Raw genomic sequence first — 16723 nt, 5'->3', positions numbered from 1 at the left:
CCCCGCGTGCTCTGCCTCTGGGGAGCCAAACCCTCACCACTGACTCTGACCTGGACACCTCTTCTTCCCTAAATGAGGTGGTGAGGGAGCCCAGGCAGAGGGAAGGGGTGAGGAGGGCCTTGTGGGGTGGGTGAGGGTGGGCCCAGCTGGGGATGCTGAGGGCCCAGGGGACCTCAGCCTCCCTCGACCCTCCCTGTGTGCGTGGTAGGCCCCGGTCGCTAACTGCCTTTCCAATCATCCTGCTTAGGGAGGCCCCACACATGCAAGCAGACACTGGTGACCCAGGATGAGCGGTTACAAGGGTCCCTCCCACACGCTGGCCCGGTGCAAACAGCTTGCTTGCACTTTCCATGCTCACAGCACGAGGCACAACCTGGGCCCCACTTTTCGTGCTAGAGGCACAGCCAGGAGGCTCCGGGGCCAGGATGCCAGCCAGGTCTGCCTGACCGGCCCTGGGTGGTGAAGGTGGTGGCTAAGGGGTCCCTAAGCTGTTCCTGAGCTCTTAAAGCCCTCAGCATCGAGGGGCTTAATCATCACCAGGAGACGAAAGCCGACTGGCCTGTCCATCTTCCTGTTCCCAGGATGTTCTCTAAGTGTTTTCTCTCTGTATTTCTGAAGGGCCACCATGTTAGAATCTGACACTCGGGGACCTAGTGTCTGGGGCTGCCAGAGTCCCGTCAACTTTGCTTACCTCTCCCACCGGCTGGGCCTGGAAGGGTGGGCCGAGGCTGTGCAGCTGGGTCTGGGTCCTAACACACTTTTGTTTACTTCCCACAGCACGCCTCATTACCAGAAGGCTCAGCTGGGGGGCCGGCAGGGGAGACAAGGAGTGGAGGCAGGGGAGGGGGAGGGGAGGAGAGGGAGATGGAAGAGGAAAGAAGGGGTAAAGGAGAAGGGCGAGGAGAGGAGGGGGGTCCAAAGATGCAGGAACCTCAAGCCACCGGTGCTCACGGAGCCTCCAGGGAAAACAGCCCTGCAGGCCCCGGGGACGGGGATGGATTCCCACTGGATTCACAGAGAGCAGAGACCTCGGGGAGAATTACTGGCCGTGTGGGGTCAACCCTGCTTTACTCCCTGACCACAGAGGCCCTGAACACAGCCGCCTGGGCCTCCCAGCCCTGTGACCTGCCTGAAAAGCTCCTGGTACGGGTCACCTTCAAAGCCAGCCTTGCCCTTGCCACCCATCCCGCCTGCAACCCTCAGCTTCCTCCTGGCTCCTGGCTCTCTGCGGGCAAAGGCTCCCTCCTAAAAGGGGGACATCTGCCCCTCTCGGGCGTTAGGTCCCGAAGGAGAGGAGGGGACAGGCAAGGTCCCACCCTGCTGGCACGTCCCCTGCTTCAGACCCCAGACTCGATTTCTGTTTTATCTGTGTCCACCTATCTATTACTAATACGTCTTTGAATCAACTCACCTGTTTTGTTTTGCTCCTACTAAGCAATGATACCTGTGAAATCAGTGGCTGGGCCCATCATTCTTTCTCAGGTTCACATCAGTCACAAAGTGGTCTTCTGTGGCCACGTGCCCCTCACCTGCTACAGGACACGGGCTGCGATGGAACCCCGGGCCTCGTCCTGGGTCCTTATCTTCACACCCGTCCTTAATAAAGGACGCTGTCCTCCAAACACACAGGGCTTGGTACGTGGCTCATGGGTGCAGTGGAAACCCAGCCAGCTGCTTCTGTGGTCCTCTGAAGGGACCACCGTCTCCCATGCACGGGCCCCTAGCACCTCTCAAAAGCCCGTCACAGGCATTATCTTCTGGGGTCCTCACATCCAGCAGTGAGATGGGCAAGACAGCTGTCTTCTCAATCTGGCAAAAGGAGAAACTGAGGCAGGGAGTCCAACCTGCCCAGGGTTTTTCGTCTTCTCAGCTCCCCTCTCTACATCCCCAGGCTCAGGAGTCTAAGGCTTGGTGATGACCGAGCAGGTGGGCACTGTGGACAGCTGTTGAGGGTGGAGGTGCTGTTCAGGGAGGGGTGTCCCCTCGCATGGAAAACGGACCACACCAATGGACTCCCGGGCCAAGTTGAGGCTCCGTACGACTGCTCCCCCTCTCAGACCTTTCACAAGTGCCCTCCACTTTGGGCAGGACACCAAGGAATGAGTGGCAGGGCCAGCCTTCCTGGACCTGTGCGCCACGTATATTTTTAGCCTCTGCCCTGCCCGGGCATTTGCAGTGACCGATGTCCTCAGGGAACCACCCAGCTGTACACCCGGGGGCCCGGTGGACTCTCAGAGGTCTCCAGGAACTGCCCCCTGCCCTGATCCTGGAGCTCAGGATCCAGCTCCCCCTTCCAAGGTAGAATCGGCTCCAACTGGAGAGGAATGCATCCCCACCTCCAGTACACACAGAAGATTGTGGAGAGAGTTCCGAGGCACAGAACCTGTGACCTTAGGCAAGTCGTGTTCTGGACCTGGGGGAAGTGGGGGGCAGGAAGACCTCTGCTGTGCAGGGGGACCACCAGGCCAGATGGTCGCTGAGGTGGTCAGGAGACCTGGGGTTGCACCAACACCACACAGGTGCACCCTGGGGAAGACTGTGTTGTGCTGTCCTGTCTCCTGTCCAAGGGCAGGATGCCCCAATGCCTGGAGACCTCTCTTACTGGAGTTGGGCTAACCCGGGGGCCGCGCGGTCCACCCTCTCCTCACCAGCGCAATTCTCCAGGAGCAGAGATGCACCGGTAAATCTTGGCAGATCGATTTAGAAGACTTTTCCATCTTCTCTTCTGCTCCTTCTGTGCTCCCTTTTCTCCAACCCAATACTGTTCTCTTACTGTTGCCGGGTGCTGGTGGAATGGGGGGATTCACAAAGGGCAGGCGGGGCAACTGTCCTGTGCTGGGTCTCGGTCTCCTCTGTAAAATGGGGAGTCAGAGCCTATGTGCAGGTTGCCGTAAGGTGTTCCCTGCAGCGGCTTTCATTTTTCGTTTGGCACTTATTGTAAGAAATACACTTCACATCTTGATCAAGTACCCACTTAAATGCGTGTAAGTAAAATAAATGCTTCACAGAGCAAGCGCACTCTCACTGTGAGATGCTCTCTATCTCATTCTGTTTCATTTCTATAAAATGCTGGTCACCACTCACCAAGTTTTTTTCAGGACATACTACTAGTCGCTGATCTGAGGTCAAGAGGGAGAGACAGGCAGAAAGCAAGCGCAGACATAATCACCAATCGAGCAAAGGGCTGTGCAGGCAAGAAGGGGGTCTGGCGAACAGGAGGGGGCGGCCCGTTTCTCCACTTCACAGCGAGGCCTCAGAGCCGGAGCCGGGCAAAGCGGTAAGCAGGCCAGGTCAGGCGCGTGTCGGAGGCCCTGGTGGCCGGCTGGGATTTATTTTAAGGGACGCGGAACACCACCGCAGGTTTGGGGGGAGGGGCGGGATTAAAAGAGAAGATGCGCTCAGCACCTTATATTTAGCGGCTGACGCGCCGGAAGCGCTCGTTACCCGCAGTTACTACTGCGCCCCACGCGCGGAGCGCGGCCCCCACCTTCACCTCCTGGGCAGTGACCCTGGTCCCCCGCCTTCGCCCCCGGGGAGGAGACCACCCCTCACCCTCCGTCTTCACTCCGCGGGCCGGCCCGGCCCCCTGTCTTCTACCCCGGGGAAGAGACCTCCCGGCCCCACACCTTCACCCCATGGGCAGTGACCCCGGCCCCCGTCACTCTCCGGGGAAGGGACCCCCCAGCCTTTGCCCCTGGGGAAGGTGACAGTGGGGCGCATCCCAGCCTTCCGGCCCAGGAGGGGGGAAACCGTCTGGTACGCTGCTGTAGAGGGGAAACTGAAACCGGGAAACACGATCCACAGGTTCCCCGCACCCGGGTCCAGAAAAGGGCGGTACGCGCGGCGGGCGGAGCTTTGGCGCCCCGCCCCCTCCCTCACACGTGCGCCCCCGCCCCTCCCGCGGACGCGCGCTCCGCCCCGGTCGATTCCCACCCCTCCTCCAGGCCCGCCCGCCGGGTCTCGTGTTCCCAACCCGCGCGGGGCCCGCCGGGAGCCAGCCGAGAAGTGGGGCGGAGAGCAGGGGAAAGCCCGCCGGGTCAGGCGGCGCTTGCTACGCAGGCGCGGAGCGCGGGGCCGCCCCCAGGCCGACAGCGCGGCCATATTTAAAGGGAGGCCGGCGAGGCGAGCCAATGGGCGGTGAGCGTGCGGGGGCGGGGCGTGGCGGCACAGGACCCGGATGTGGGTGCTGCGACCCCTCCTCCCCCGCGTTACCCTCACAGCCCCCCGGCCGCGCGCCGTTGCTCGCTCTCTGGTCCCCGCGCAGGCCCTCGGGCGGCGGTGAGGCGGCGCAGAGGCGGAGGAGCGGGCGGCGAGGCGACCGCGCGGAGGCGAGCGGGCCAGGCCCGGCCGGGCGGCCGCCGCCATGAGCGGCTCCTCGGGCACCCCGTACTTGGGCAGCAAGATCAGCCTCATCTCCAAGGCGCAGATCCGCTACGAGGGCATTCTCTACACCATCGACACGGACAACTCCACGGTGGCGCTCGCCAAAGGTAGCGCCCCGCGGCCGCCCCAACCGCCCCGCCCCCGCCAACAGCCGGGCCAGCGCCTCCTCCGCCCTACCCCCCCCCGGGCGCCCCTCCGCAGTCCCGCCTCACCCCTCGGGGCGACCCCCACATCCTGTCTGCGCCCGCCGGGGCGCCCTGGGCCTCCGCGCCGCTCCCGCCCCTGCCCTCCGGGGCTCGGCTTGCACAATGGGCTCCCCGGGCCCCGGCGGCAGCGTAATTGTGCGCGGCCAGCCCGCGCTGCTCGGGGTTGGGGTGGGGAGGTGGGGGCGGGTCCAGCTCCCGCGGTGCCGCCGCCCCCCCCGTGCGGCGTAGCCCACCTCTGCAGGTGGGGGGTCGGCGTTGCTAGGCTGTTTCCTCCCCAGCTGCCCGAGGGCGGAGGGGGCGGCTGGCGCCGAGAACCCGGTCCCTGTGGGGGAGGGGTGGGACTAGGGGCCCGGAGTCTCCTCGGGGCCTCCCCAGAAGGCTGGAGAACGAGAAAACGCGACTTCTGCAAGCCCTTCTGGAACCTATTAAGCAGCTGGGGCCTTGAGCCTGAACAAATAACCACGTTTTAATGGATTCTCCTGTCGGGATAGGAGCATCGGTTGGCTGCTCCATGCTCCCGTTTAAAGCGTCTTCCTACTCTAATTCAGACGTTTTAGTACGTGGGTTTACCCTTTTGTGACAGACTCCTCCCTGCGGGCGCTGGTAACCACGCTGAAGTCCCTGGGAGACCTAGAGAAAGATGGCTGTACTGTGGCTCTGCCGGAGTCCAGAGCCTTTTTTGAGCGTGTTGAGGCAGGAGGTGGGCCCAAAGTTTCTTTGTCTTCGTCCTCCAGGGACGATGACTAGTGTCCTTCCCCTGCCTCTTGGAAGTGCTGAGTGCAGCCAGGTCTGCAGAAACCCTGTTTGTTTGGTTGGTCTTGTTAGGCTGGAGACACTGGGCTGGGCCTCTAAGGGTCAAGGCACAGCTACGTGCTCCTGTGTTAGAGGGAGCCTCCTCCATCCAGGTCGCAGTCAGTTCCCAGCTCTGGGAGTAGCTCCTTTGAAAGCCTCGTATTTAAGTTTTCCGATAGATGCGTTGCTCCAGGACATAGTTCAGTACTGTAAGATTTTGGGGTCACTTGTACTCCCCCCGTTGGAAGAACCGAGGCCCAGCGTAGCCCCTGGTCCTCAGCGGGAGTTGTGCTAGGATTAGATAGAGGCTGCTTCACGCCCAGCTCTGCCTCAGAGACCTGAGAAGGAGGCATTTGCTTGGGCTCCTTGAACCCTGCCGGTAGGGGTTAATCCCCTAGGAAACCCCTCCGGCAGACAGACGCTCGTGGTGTGGGTCCACGTTCTGGGCCGCTTTCTCCCATTGTTTCTCTACCAGCTCCTCCCAGGCTCGTCGTGGGCAGAAGGGTGGGGATGACACTCAACCTGCTGGCTTTTCTCAGAAGAAAACAGACTCCCCAGGGGTGGTGTGTTGCGAGGCTTCAATCAAAAAGCAGCTCTGGGGCTGTTTAATCTGCAAAGTCAGATGTGAATGGGGGGCGGGGGGGATTTGCAAAGCAGGCGTCGTTTGTGGGAGCGCTGGCCTTCCGTGTTTGGAAGGGAGACCGTCAGGCTCTGAATCGTTTGTGGTCGTCTTTGCGACCTAGAACTTTTCGGAGCGCTGCCAGCCGGGGTCTTGTAGGCGTTGTCCGTTGATAATCAGGGGTGGAGCAGCTGAAGCGTGGAAGCTGCGTGCTGTGGACGGCCCCTGCGGGAGGGCTGATTGAACGCACTTGGCTGAGGGTGACAACGTAACCCTTCTCTTTCTCAACCCCTGAGTGAGGTCCTTCGGTACTGAAGACCGTCCCACAGATAGGCCTGCCCCCCCTAGAGAGGAAGTTTATGAGTACATCATCTTCCGGGGGAGTGACATCAAAGACATCACCGTGTGCGAACCTCCAAAAGCCCAGCACGCGCTCCCTCAGGACCCCGCTATTGTTCAAGTAAGTGCGCTGCCCCGTGTCTGCCGTGGGCGCTGTCTCTAAGAGGCGCCGGCTTCCAGACGGAGCCGGGTGTCATCTGGCCAGAGCACTCAACTCGAGGAACAGCCTCTTCATGAAAAGCAGTTTAACTTTGTCTGGCTCTTGGCGTTCTGTGGGAGGCTTCATCTGTGGCGTGCACGGGGTGTGCTGTAGAGTGAGGCCGGCCCAGCGTGTTGGGCGGTGCAGGGGCAGTGCTCTTAGTCTTGCCGGCACCCGGCGTTTGTCCTTTGTCTCGGGTGGGTAAGCCTGAAGCCCCGGTGCATGCCGGGAGTGAGAGAGATGCTAGTAGGGACTAGGGACAGCAGGGCTCGCTCTCCCAACACTGCCCCGATGATAAAGCCAGCGTTGTGGGATGCTGAATTCGCAGGTGTCACGCCGTGTGCCTGCCTGCTGTGTTATGACGTGTTCTGCCCAGGATTACTAGGGAGTCCAGGCTCATATCTTCTTGGCTTGTAAACCTCGACTTTCACCGACTCCTGCGGGGCTCACGCTGCAGGAGGGGCCGGGACAGAGCGTGCTCCCCGCGGGGTGGGGCTTGCACGCTGGGCTGTGTGGGCACGTGGAGAAGCTCCGGGCCAGACTTCTGAAAGGTTTGAGGTGAGCGGTCTTGGGAACTCCAGAAGAGGGAAGTGCTCGAGCCAGGCCTTGAGGGACAAAGGGGCCTCCCGGGAGCATGGGGAGCTGGAGAGAGGACGCCGCGTGCAGGTAGTTCCTCGGCTACACAGCTGTGCCCCGGCGTGTTGGGGCCAGGGCCCAGGTGAGGACGCCATCCTCGTCCCTGGCAGAGCCTGGACTCCCTGACGACCGGCAGTGGGGCCACTAGAGGGGTTCATGGAGTTAGGAGAAGGTCGTGTTAGAATTACCTGGCAGGTGAAGCTGGGGGTGAACGTGGAAAAGGCAGCTCTGAGCCCCTTAGGCCACCCTGGGGGCTCACACGCCCCTCAGTGCCGCCTCAGCCTCCAGGAGCAGGCTGACGAATCGGGCTGCCTTTCCCGGTCTGCACGGTGCTCGCCAGGCAGGGTGACAGGAGGGCCTGGAGCTGCTCTCACCTGTGTGTCTCATTGCTCAGTCTTCCCTGGGCTCGGGCTCGGCCTCCTCCTTCCAGCCACACGTGCCTTACAGCCCCTTCCGAGGGATGCCGCCCTACAACCAGCTGGCCGCCAGCTCCCTGCTCAGCCAGCAGTATGCCGCTTCCTTGGGTTTAGGTGAGTAACCTTTTGCTACCTGGTCGAGTGCCTGTGCCGTGACATGCAGGAGTGGGGCCAGACCCTGGTGGTGGGGACGCTGTGTTCGTGCCATGTTCAGCTGGCAGTGCATACTGAGCACCTTCTTCAGTGGCCCTTCAACTAGTTAGAACGCTTAGGAACTCCTCAGTTGAGTGGAAGAGGCAGCAGGGTGAGTTTTGGAACAGATGAATCAAATCAAAATTCATTTAAAGTGTCAGCCTGTGTCTGGGTGGAAGTTGTGGTATGTCTGGTTCAAAGAAGAAATAACCGATGTGTGTAATTACAGATGAGTTCTAACCATTTGCACATTTGTCAGCCTATAAATATAAAAGTTAAATGCAACGCCCACCTATCCTATCCTTTTACCATTCTCGTGTCAGTGCTTTGCTCAAAAATGAAGTTTCCCCTAAGGTTGAGTAAGGTTCGCTTCTACACGCATGGAGTGAGAGTCACCCTGGCCATAGGTTTGCGGCACATTCAAACCACAGAGTCGCAGGCATCACCCCCTTCACTCGTAAGAGTCACATGCTTCTAATAGAAGAACCTGTTGTCTTGATTGCTGCTCCTGGGGTGCAGGAGCCCTTCTCAGCTTGGCTCCCCGTTTCTAGATTAGGCTTGTGTGAGCAAAGTGTCCTATGAGAGATGGCTGGGCTCTTTCCAAGCCTGCTATACACAAGACGAGTTTCTCATTACTTATTTGTGTGCCTTTTTTTTTTTTTTTTTTTTGCTCTTTTCTCCTTTATCTTCTTTTAGAAAAGTTGGTAAGCCCTCCAGCCTCAGCCGCGGCTTCCAGCCCTAGTTCTTCTCCATCTCCACAGCCCGTTTCAGAGCTTGACATGTCCTCAGAGTCACATCAGCTCACTTCCAAGGGTAACAGCAGTTTTGCAGAACTGCATGCTGTCTTGCGAGCCATCCTGAGCGAGGGGGTAAACCAGTAGACCAGAATGACAGTAGCTGTAGCAGATAATTTGCCAAGCCCGTGGATCAGTTAAACTGCCTCTGTGTGTTTCTGCACGTAATCCTGACTTATTAACTCTCACAGTTTTAAAGAGGGTATTAGAAAGAACCAGCAGTGCACTTTGTTCGCTCTCCTGGGTCCAGGGTCTGTTTTGACCTGTACTGTGATTGCCACGTATGGGAAATGTCCCTCTGCACAGAAGGCCACTTCCTGGGGTTTCTGCTGGTCCTAAATGCAGTGTAGGTTGCTGGGTAAGACTGCAAAGCGACCCCCCATGTAACAGGCATGCTGCTCTAGGATCCGTGTGGCACATTCCTCACCCATCCAGGGCGTTTAGCATCGGGGGCCTCGGGTGTCTTTGTAAAATGAAGCACCATTAAAATTGGGTGGCTAGCCTGAGTTGTTGACCGGGTGAGCAGTGGGCCTGATGACTGGCTTGGTAACACTGGTTTGTCCCACCTGTCTGCTGGGTGCCGCACCTGTGGGCGGTTTTTTGCCCGTTCTGGGCCTTCTCCTTTCACCGGAGGTCTGATGTGAGAGCACCGTGTGCGCCGCCCTCACCTTTGCAGAGACTCTGTCCAAGATGATACCTGGGGCTTTCATTATGGCACACAACTACTGTCAGTCTGTTACTTTGCATGTGTTGCTTTCCTGCATGGATGCCAGTGGATCTGAGTACAGCGGTAGTGATGTTTTTTTTCCCACTTAAAAATTGCACAAGGTAGTTCATTGTCCTTAGGGTCATTTACATAAAACTGCTCTTAGGGCAAGATAGTTTGACTGATCTTTTTTTATGAAAAGCAAATGAGCCCAAGATTCTTGCCCTATCCAGTTACAGCGTGAGCAGGAAGCAGCTGTCTTGCTCAGGGAGGGCCGTGCTGAGTGAGGCGCTAGGCCAGAGAAAGTGGTCTAGGTCAATGAATGCCCATCGCAGAGGACACTTAAAAGTACCAGTAAGGGGGCTTCCCTGGCGGTCCAGTGGTTAAGAATCCATGCTTCCACTGCAGGGGGCACGGGTTCGATCCCTGGTCGGGCAGAACCAGGATCCCGCATGCCGCACGGCCAACAAAGAAAAAGAAAAAAGTATCAGTATGTAGGGCCTGCCCTTTGAGTACTTTTGATCCGGTTGTGAGGGATTTCTCAGAGTAATTTCTGACAGTAGTTTCTGCTCTATGTTTAAAAACAAAGGTAGACTGTCCAGTCTTCACTGTGTTGGGCTGCCCCTCTGATAATAGTTACTCCGTGGTTAGGGCTCATTTTTTTCTGTCTCAAAAGTCTGTGCACCTGCACCCAGTCCTCAGTTGTCCCATTTAAACAGTGCCCACCGGAACGTGGGAGAGGGAAGGGAGGAGGTGGCCTGATGTGTGTGGCACACCCTTCTCTGTCCTCTTGCGGCAGAGGCCCGTCTCGTGAGGGGGACCTCCACTGAGGCCGGGTTCTGAGCACTCCTGCGCTCAGGCTTGGTGATGCTGTGTAGTGGGAACAGACTCAGTGCAGCACCATCTCCAAGGGCAGCCTGGGAACCCTTCGTTTCTTACGATGAGCCTTCACCCGGAGGAATGCAGGCTGTTATTTCTCTGTAGTCAGCTCTCATCACTTCATCCTTTTTGGTTTTGTTGTTTCTTAAGCAAAAACAACAGTGTTCTAGAATTTTAACTTCAAAGGCTGAGCACTGCATTTTGTGGAAGATGCCAGACTGGGATGGTTCTTGTCCAGCATGGCCCAGAGCGAAACACATTCTCAGACTGTGAATTCACCGGCATCTCGGGACTGTCGAGCCCCCTTGGGGTTAGAGCTTGTGTGGTTTGGGGGAAGCTTTTTCTAAGCCGCTTGAGAGGTGCTTATTGTGCTGGGGTGTTTTTCCCTCCTCCGGATGCCCTAACTGGGGGAGCCTGCTGGCTTTTTTGCTGCCTGGGCTAGACGCAGAGGGGATGGTGCGGGGTGGGGGCTTTGCCTGGGTTCGGTAAAACCTCTCCAGGCGGTTGCCTTCCTCCTGCTGCACAGCCAGCTGGAAGAGGAGTGGGGGGAGGGGGGCGGGGGGCGAGGGGGTGTGGCCTTCTCCTTGTCTCTGTTATTAACCTCTCCTCCTCAACTCAGGAGCTGGCTTTCCGGCTGTCTCAGTCAGCAAGAGCCCCATGGTGGAGCAGGCTGTCCAGACTGGTTCTCTTGATAACCTGAACACCAAAAAGCTGTTACCTGGCAAGGGCACCGCGGGGATGCAGCTCAACGGGCGCCCAGCCCCGCCAAGCAGCAAGGCTGCCAGCGGTACTTAAATACTCACTCCCCTGGAGTTTGTTCGTGTTCTCAGTGGCATAGTGCTTCCTGGGGTTCTTTTTTTATCCTTTAATTAGACACCCCCACCCTGTAGGCTTTTGCAGGGCCGGCTCTTGCGCAGTCCCCGGTGGCGCCACCCTGCTCCCGTCGCCAGACTCTGCTCCTGTCCCCGGGCTCTGCTTCCGCAGGCGCTTTGCCTTACTCTTCCTTTTTGCGCCTTAGATGTAGCTCAGCCGGCAGCTGGGCAGACTCAAGGGCAGGTGAATGACGAGAACAGAAGACCTCAGAGGAGGCGATCAGGTAACGGCTGTTGCCACTTGAGTTCTGGGGAGCCGAGAACCACCCAGTCGCGCTCCGCTTACCGCTCCTGCCTGCTTCTCCGTGGGTGACGGTTTCAGGGTGCTGGGCTCAGCGGCAGCTTCAGTGTGCTCTGTCCCCGCTTTGTCTGCTATCTCACACCGAGTAATGTTGAGTTAGTGGCCTACCAGCCAGGGCTGTCCTTTCCTTCTCACAGGGAACAGACGAACAAGGAATCGCTCCAGAGGGCAAAGCCGTCCAACTACCGTCAAGGAAAACACAATCAAGTTTGAAGGCGACTTTGACTTTGAGAGTGCAAATGCCCAGTTCAACCGAGAGGAGCTGGACAAAGAATTTAAGAAGAAACTGAATTTTAAAGGTTTGAAAATTTGCCCCACCCCAGGAGTGTCCACGGCGCAGGTCAAGGAGAGCCTGGCAGGGGCGGGGGGCAGCTGGGATGGTGGTCGGCGGGGAAGCCGTGCTGTCTGAGGAGTTCCCGGGAAGGAGAGGAGTCGGGGGGAGGCGCGTGCTCAGGGGGTGAGAGCGGGTTGCAGGGCCCAGGGGTGGACGAGGCGAGCAGCCAGCAGCCAGCAGAGCTTTCCGCGTAGTGCAGGACACTCCCGGCCGCTTCCCTGAGGCCTGAGCACAACCCTTGAGTGGCCCCGCGAGGACCTGTCCTGGTGGAAGGTGCTTTGTTTGCTCCTTGGCCTCTCAGTGCTCTGCTTCTCTGTGTAGACGACAAAGCTGAGAAAGGGGAGGAGAAGGACCTGGCGGTGGTGACCCAGAGTGACGACGCGCCTGCTGAGGAGGACCACCTGGGGCCCAACTGCTACTATGACAAATCCAAGTCCTTCTTTGACAACATTTCCTCTGAACTCAAGACCAGGTCAGGGGGCTGTGGGGCCGGGCAAGGCCTGGGGGAGCTGGCGGGAAGACACTCTGCCCGCAAACTCTGAGACTGGGGCACGCTCTCTTGGAGACCAAACCCAGATCTTAGGTTCAAGGCAAATCTCTTAGGCTTACATTTTTACTGTAATGGGTACGTCAGGCCCAGCGGTGCCAGCGGTAGGTGGTGGTGTGAGAAGCCCTGGCAGTCACAGGCACCTGAGGGATCTGACCCAGGTCCCGGCCCCTCTTTGCTCAGCTGCCCCTTTCTCATCAAGGTTGGGCTGGACTACCCTCCCTACCGCGTCGATGTTCCCGTTCTGTACCACCTCGCCTGGGCCTGCTTCTTGGTCTGACCTTGGTGGCCTGAGGCCCTTGCTACCTGAGGCAGCTGGCAGGAGTGTCCGCAGTGTTCTTTCACCCACCTGATTGCTCGAGGCCGGGGACTCTGTCATATGCTTTGTTTTTAGCACCCAACAGCTGGTGCTCAGATGTTGCCCGAGAACCAGCTAGACAGTAAACGAAGTCTACAGAATGGGCATGGTGTGGAAACTCAGATCCTTTCGTTCACAAATGGAGTAGCAGACACACTGCGGGCACTGGGGGAACAGCAGAAAGCAAGCTGAGAGGTCCCCATTCCCCCCACCACCCCTCTTAGGTGTTGGCAGGGGAAAGAGATAACAAAAAAACAGGCGCACGAGATAACATCTAGCAGTGAGGCGGGAGAGGTTGGGGCATGTGTTGGGTGTGAGGGGAGTGGAGCGCCGAGGTCTCGGGTGAGGTTCGGGAGCCAGTGGGAGGGTGAACGCAGGACAGGGTGTGAGGCGGAGGCAAGGCGGAGGTGGGCACATGCAGCTGCTGTGTGGCTGGAGCGGAGCCTGTGGGGGGTCAGGGAGGAGCGGTGAAGATGGGACGGTTGCTGCCGGGCTTTGTAGGTCACGGTGACAACTGGCTTGGGGAGAGCAGTGCTGTCTGAGGTTTCACTGCTGCTTTGTGGAGAGTGGGCAGAGGTGGGGCAGGCATGGAAGCTGAGTGGTCACGTCAGAGGCTTTGGGGTAGTGGGCAGTGCTGGAGGAGGGGAGAGAGGCTTGGCCTCTGACATGCCCTGAAGGTTTGCTGATGGGCTGTGAGGGGAGCCTGGATGGCTGAAGGCTGCGGTTGCTGCTGCCTGGAGTGGGGGGGGGGCAGCAGAGCAGGGGGTCGGGCTGGGTGTGTTGCGTGTGAGCGGCCTATAAGCAGCCTTGTGGCACACAGTTGGACACTGGGGGGTCCTTGCTGGAGGTGCAGAAACGAGTGTTGGCGGCGTTGGTGCTGCGTCCGCACCTCCCCCAAAGCGTACGTGTCATAGCCTTGGGGACCCTGCTCCGTTTAGCCCAGTCCCCTCCTCATCTCTGGAGACTCGTCTGGAGGGGTCCGTGATCTGCTCCAGGTCTCGGAGCCTGCACGGGCCCTGGGCCTAGCAAGCAGGGAGGGCTTCCTTCATAGCACGCTGCTGTTGCGTGCTGGCCTTAGATGACGCAGGTGTGAGAGGTTTATACTGAGCAGCCCCGTCCAGTGGGAGACAGGTCTGGTTGGAAATTGGGCTGGGAGCCCCTGCAATGTTGAGTCTCAGGCTCCAGTGTCCTGATGGGATTGCCCCCCCAGTGGCTCCAGTGACGAGTCACCATCTGTCCATCGGTCCTTTCTCCCTCCCCAGGCTGTGTGAGGCTGGGGCCTGGCTCGGAAAGCTGTGAGGAGGTGCCCACTGTAGTCGGTCTCATGCTCCTTGTCTTGGTTCAGTTCCAGGCGGACGACGTGGGCTGAAGAGAGGAAGCTCAACACGGAGACCTTCGGGGTGTCGGGAAGGTTTCTTCGTGGCCGTAGTTTCCGGGGTGGATTTCGAGGGGGCAGGGGCAACGGTGCAACCCGTCGTAACCCGACTTCCCACAGAGCTGGGACTGGCAGGGTGTAAGGAGGCAGCTGAAGGTGAGTGAGGGGAGCTTTGGGGTCCTTTAGTGGGAGGGCATCCGGACGGGGCTGCCCAGGTAGGAGCCGCCTCTTCAGGAGGAGCTTAGGAGCCGGTGAGCGTTGGTATCGAGGCCAAACTGAGGCCCCGACCCTCTGAGTGAATCCCCCAGGGGGCTCTTGGGGACGGTGGGACCCAGGCCCCGGGGTTGTCAAAGTGAGGGTCCAGGTGCAGGAGGGCTGGGTGCTCCCCACTCCGGTGTGGTCAGGAAGGAGAGATGGTTACAAGCCAGGCCTCAGCTCCAGCCTGGCCTTGCACTGACCTTGAGTCTGCATTTTTAACTAGGTCGAGGGTGACGTGTGTGCCCCTTAGGGTCTGGGCGTGAGTGGGCTTCGGGTGGGACCTGGAGCTGCCTCCCCCCCCCACCCCGGTGTGAACAAAAACGATGACTTTGGGTTGTGATGGGAAGGTCTGGGAAGCCCCAGCCTGACTTGGGGTGGGAGGGAGGTTCAGCAGTCCCTGTTCTTCATGCACGGTGCTGGGCTCAGGCTGCGGAGCCGCCTTGATGTGCTCACTAGGTGTTGTGTCTCCTCCTCGCAGGCTCTTGCTGAAGCGGCACAGACGCCAGACTGTGTCTACGAGGATGTTGGAAAACGCTGCACTTACTGCGGGAGACGTGGGTCACTTTGTTTACTGAGTTTGGAAAATTCCCATGCTACTGCTCATGTTTTGGACTGAACTGAACTTGGACATGGTCTGAGTTAGAACCACTTTTTGGGGGGACGTGTATGTGGGAAACCTCTTTGAGGTATCTTGGCCTACTTTTCCTGTTTAGTTGTGCACAGCCTGACGCTAAGGTTTCGGTATTTTGCAGAAAGGTTTCTAGAGCGAAAGTGTGATCCTCACTTTGTGACCTTTTTTGGACAGCTTTGATTTTTAACGTGGAACCAAATCCCATTTGGCAAATGCGGCAGCCAGGTGCATCTCTGTAATCCAACTGGCCGCTGGTGCTGCTGGCCTGACACCCACTGCCACAGGCGGGGCTTAGGAGCCAGGCGTGGCCAGCACGGGGGCATGGGGGGGGCCTAGGGCATGGAAAGCGGGGTGTCCCACCATCATGTTGTAGAAGCAAACCAGACGACCCTGACCTCAAAGTAGAGGGCGGGGTCGGGGTGCTGGAGGTGTAGGATGGGGCCCTGAACGGGAGGGAGCTGGGAGCTGTCACTTGGGAGTGTGGCTTCCATAGGAATCCGGGCTGGGGGTGAGCACCCAGGACGAGGACGAGCTCCTCTGCGGAGTCCCTCTCCCTCCTGCCCTCTCCCTGCCAGTCCCTGACCCAGGCCAGTCAGCGTTGGACTCTGGCCGAACACTGTTCGGTGTCTCATCCACTTGGAAATGAGCCAGTCTTTTTTTTTTTTTTTTTTTTGCAAGGTCAGTTGACCGAGAACATATTTCCTCTCAATTGTAAATAGTTCTGTGTTTTTGTTTTACTGGTGGGTGGAGGGAGGGTGGGGAATATAAATTTGTTGCATGAGCAAAGGGATCAGACCTTCAGTAGAAGCATGCGTCCCTCTGACAGGGCATCGTGGTGAGCATAAGCGCCTTGGTAACTAAATCCCTTTAAGTAGGCGGAACGGTTTTAGTTCTGTGTCGATTAAGTTACTGTAAAAGCTTAGGTTTATTTTTGTAGGAGTTAATGGCTAAGAATTAGAACATAGCAACGCGGCTGCTCTGTTGGAGCAATGTAAACTCGTAATTATAAACAAACATGCAAACCTTTAAAACTCTCTTCTTCTCTGCTCTGGAAATAAATAATCCTGTTGACTCTGTTGCCCGAGTTACATCATGGCTCACATGACCGTCCCAAGGTAGGTGTTGTGTGCAGTTCAGATTTGGGGGACATCTGGCACTCTGGAGTGAGACCTGGCCAGTCTGGGTACAGGGCAATGAGCCAGGCCCTAGGTTACTGAGAGCCACCCTCCCAGGGTGAGTGGTGCTGTTTTCCGGATACTCTGGACACTAGTTTAGAGAACCTGCTTCGGAAGTGGCCCCTTCGCTGCCATAATACAGCTTCCAAGCTCCCCAGAACTTCCATGTCGTTGATGCCTTAGAACCTGTTACAGGGCTGGACCCTGGGACTACAGAGAAAAGCCAAGACTTAGCTGGTTTCAGACTGAAAGCATGTAATTTCACTGCAGTGGGTTTCCAGGCGATTTTTTAAAATATAAATTCATTCATTTATTTATTTTTGGCTGCGTTGGGTCTTCGTTGCTGTGCGCGGGCTCTCTCTAGTTGTGCTGAGCGGGGGCCACTCCTCGTTGTGGTGCGCGGGCCTCTCACGGTGGCCTCTCCTGCTGTGGAGCACGGGCTCCAGTAGTTGTGGCAACGTGGGCTCAGCAGTTGTGGTGCACGGGTCCAGTTGCTCTAGCGGCATGTGGGATCCTCCCTGAACCAGGGCTCGAACCCATGTCCCCTGCATTGGCAGGCGGATTCTTAACCACTGCGCCACCAGGGAAGTCCTCCAGGTGATTGTTAAAAAGCACTCTCAGGACTAAGGCCCACCTGGCCATCTGTGCGTGATTCAGGCTGAGAGGAGGACCAGACAGCAGGCCAAGCTGGCCTGTGACATCTGGATGCAG

The 16723-nt window shown here is 58.2% G+C and overlaps 1 protein-coding gene across 3 annotated transcripts; it reads left to right on the top strand.

Annotated features, from left to right (window-relative positions):
• Positions 1 to 4211: 4211 nt before the first annotated feature.
• On the top strand, positions 4212 to 16329 carry LSM14B (LSM family member 14B). Of its 3 annotated transcripts, XM_029219942.1 has the most exons (10): positions 4217 to 4490; positions 6297 to 6460; positions 7569 to 7704; positions 8479 to 8595; positions 10781 to 10948; positions 11180 to 11257; positions 11472 to 11633; positions 11990 to 12140; positions 13919 to 14104; positions 14685 to 16329. In XM_029219942.1, exons 1-9 carry the CDS (start codon positions 4364 to 4366, stop codon positions 14088 to 14090), a joined length of 1275 nt encoding a protein of 424 aa, XP_029075775.1. In that variant the 5' UTR covers positions 4217 to 4363; the 3' UTR covers positions 14091 to 14104; positions 14685 to 16329. The 3 variants fall into 3 exon arrangements, with proteins under 3 accessions (XP_029075776.1, XP_029075775.1, XP_029075777.1); XM_029219943.1 differs by lacking the exon at positions 11180 to 11257 and having other exon boundaries at positions 4212 to 4490; XM_029219944.1 differs by lacking the exon at positions 8479 to 8595 and having other exon boundaries at positions 4218 to 4490.
• The last annotated feature ends 394 nt before the right edge of the window (positions 16330 to 16723 follow it).

This window comes from Monodon monoceros, unplaced genomic scaffold (assembly GCF_005190385.1).
Source record: "Monodon monoceros isolate NGI ecotype Baffin Bay Population unplaced genomic scaffold, NGI_Narwhal_1 Super_Scaffold_13, whole genome shotgun sequence".
Lineage (NCBI taxonomy): Eukaryota > Metazoa > Chordata > Mammalia > Artiodactyla > Monodontidae > Monodon > Monodon monoceros.
The sequence above is the reverse complement of the archived record's forward strand: the minus strand, read 5'-3'. Positions and strand labels throughout refer to the sequence as shown.

What these genes read in the sequence shown, in the direction of transcription:
- LSM14B (XM_029219942.1), top strand. Translation starts at nt 4,364, where the DNA reads ATGAGCGGCTCCTCGGGCACCCCGTACTTGGGCAGCAAGATCAGCCTC. An exon ending in AAGCAGCAAGGCTGCCAGCG is followed by an intron (nt 10,949 to 11,179) that starts GTACTTAAATAC and finishes TTTGCGCCTTAG; the next exon opens with ATGTAGCTCAGCCGGCAGCT. An exon ending in ACCTCAGAGGAGGCGATCAG is followed by an intron (nt 11,258 to 11,471) that starts GTAACGGCTGTT and finishes TCCTTCTCACAG; the next exon opens with GGAACAGACGAACAAGGAAT.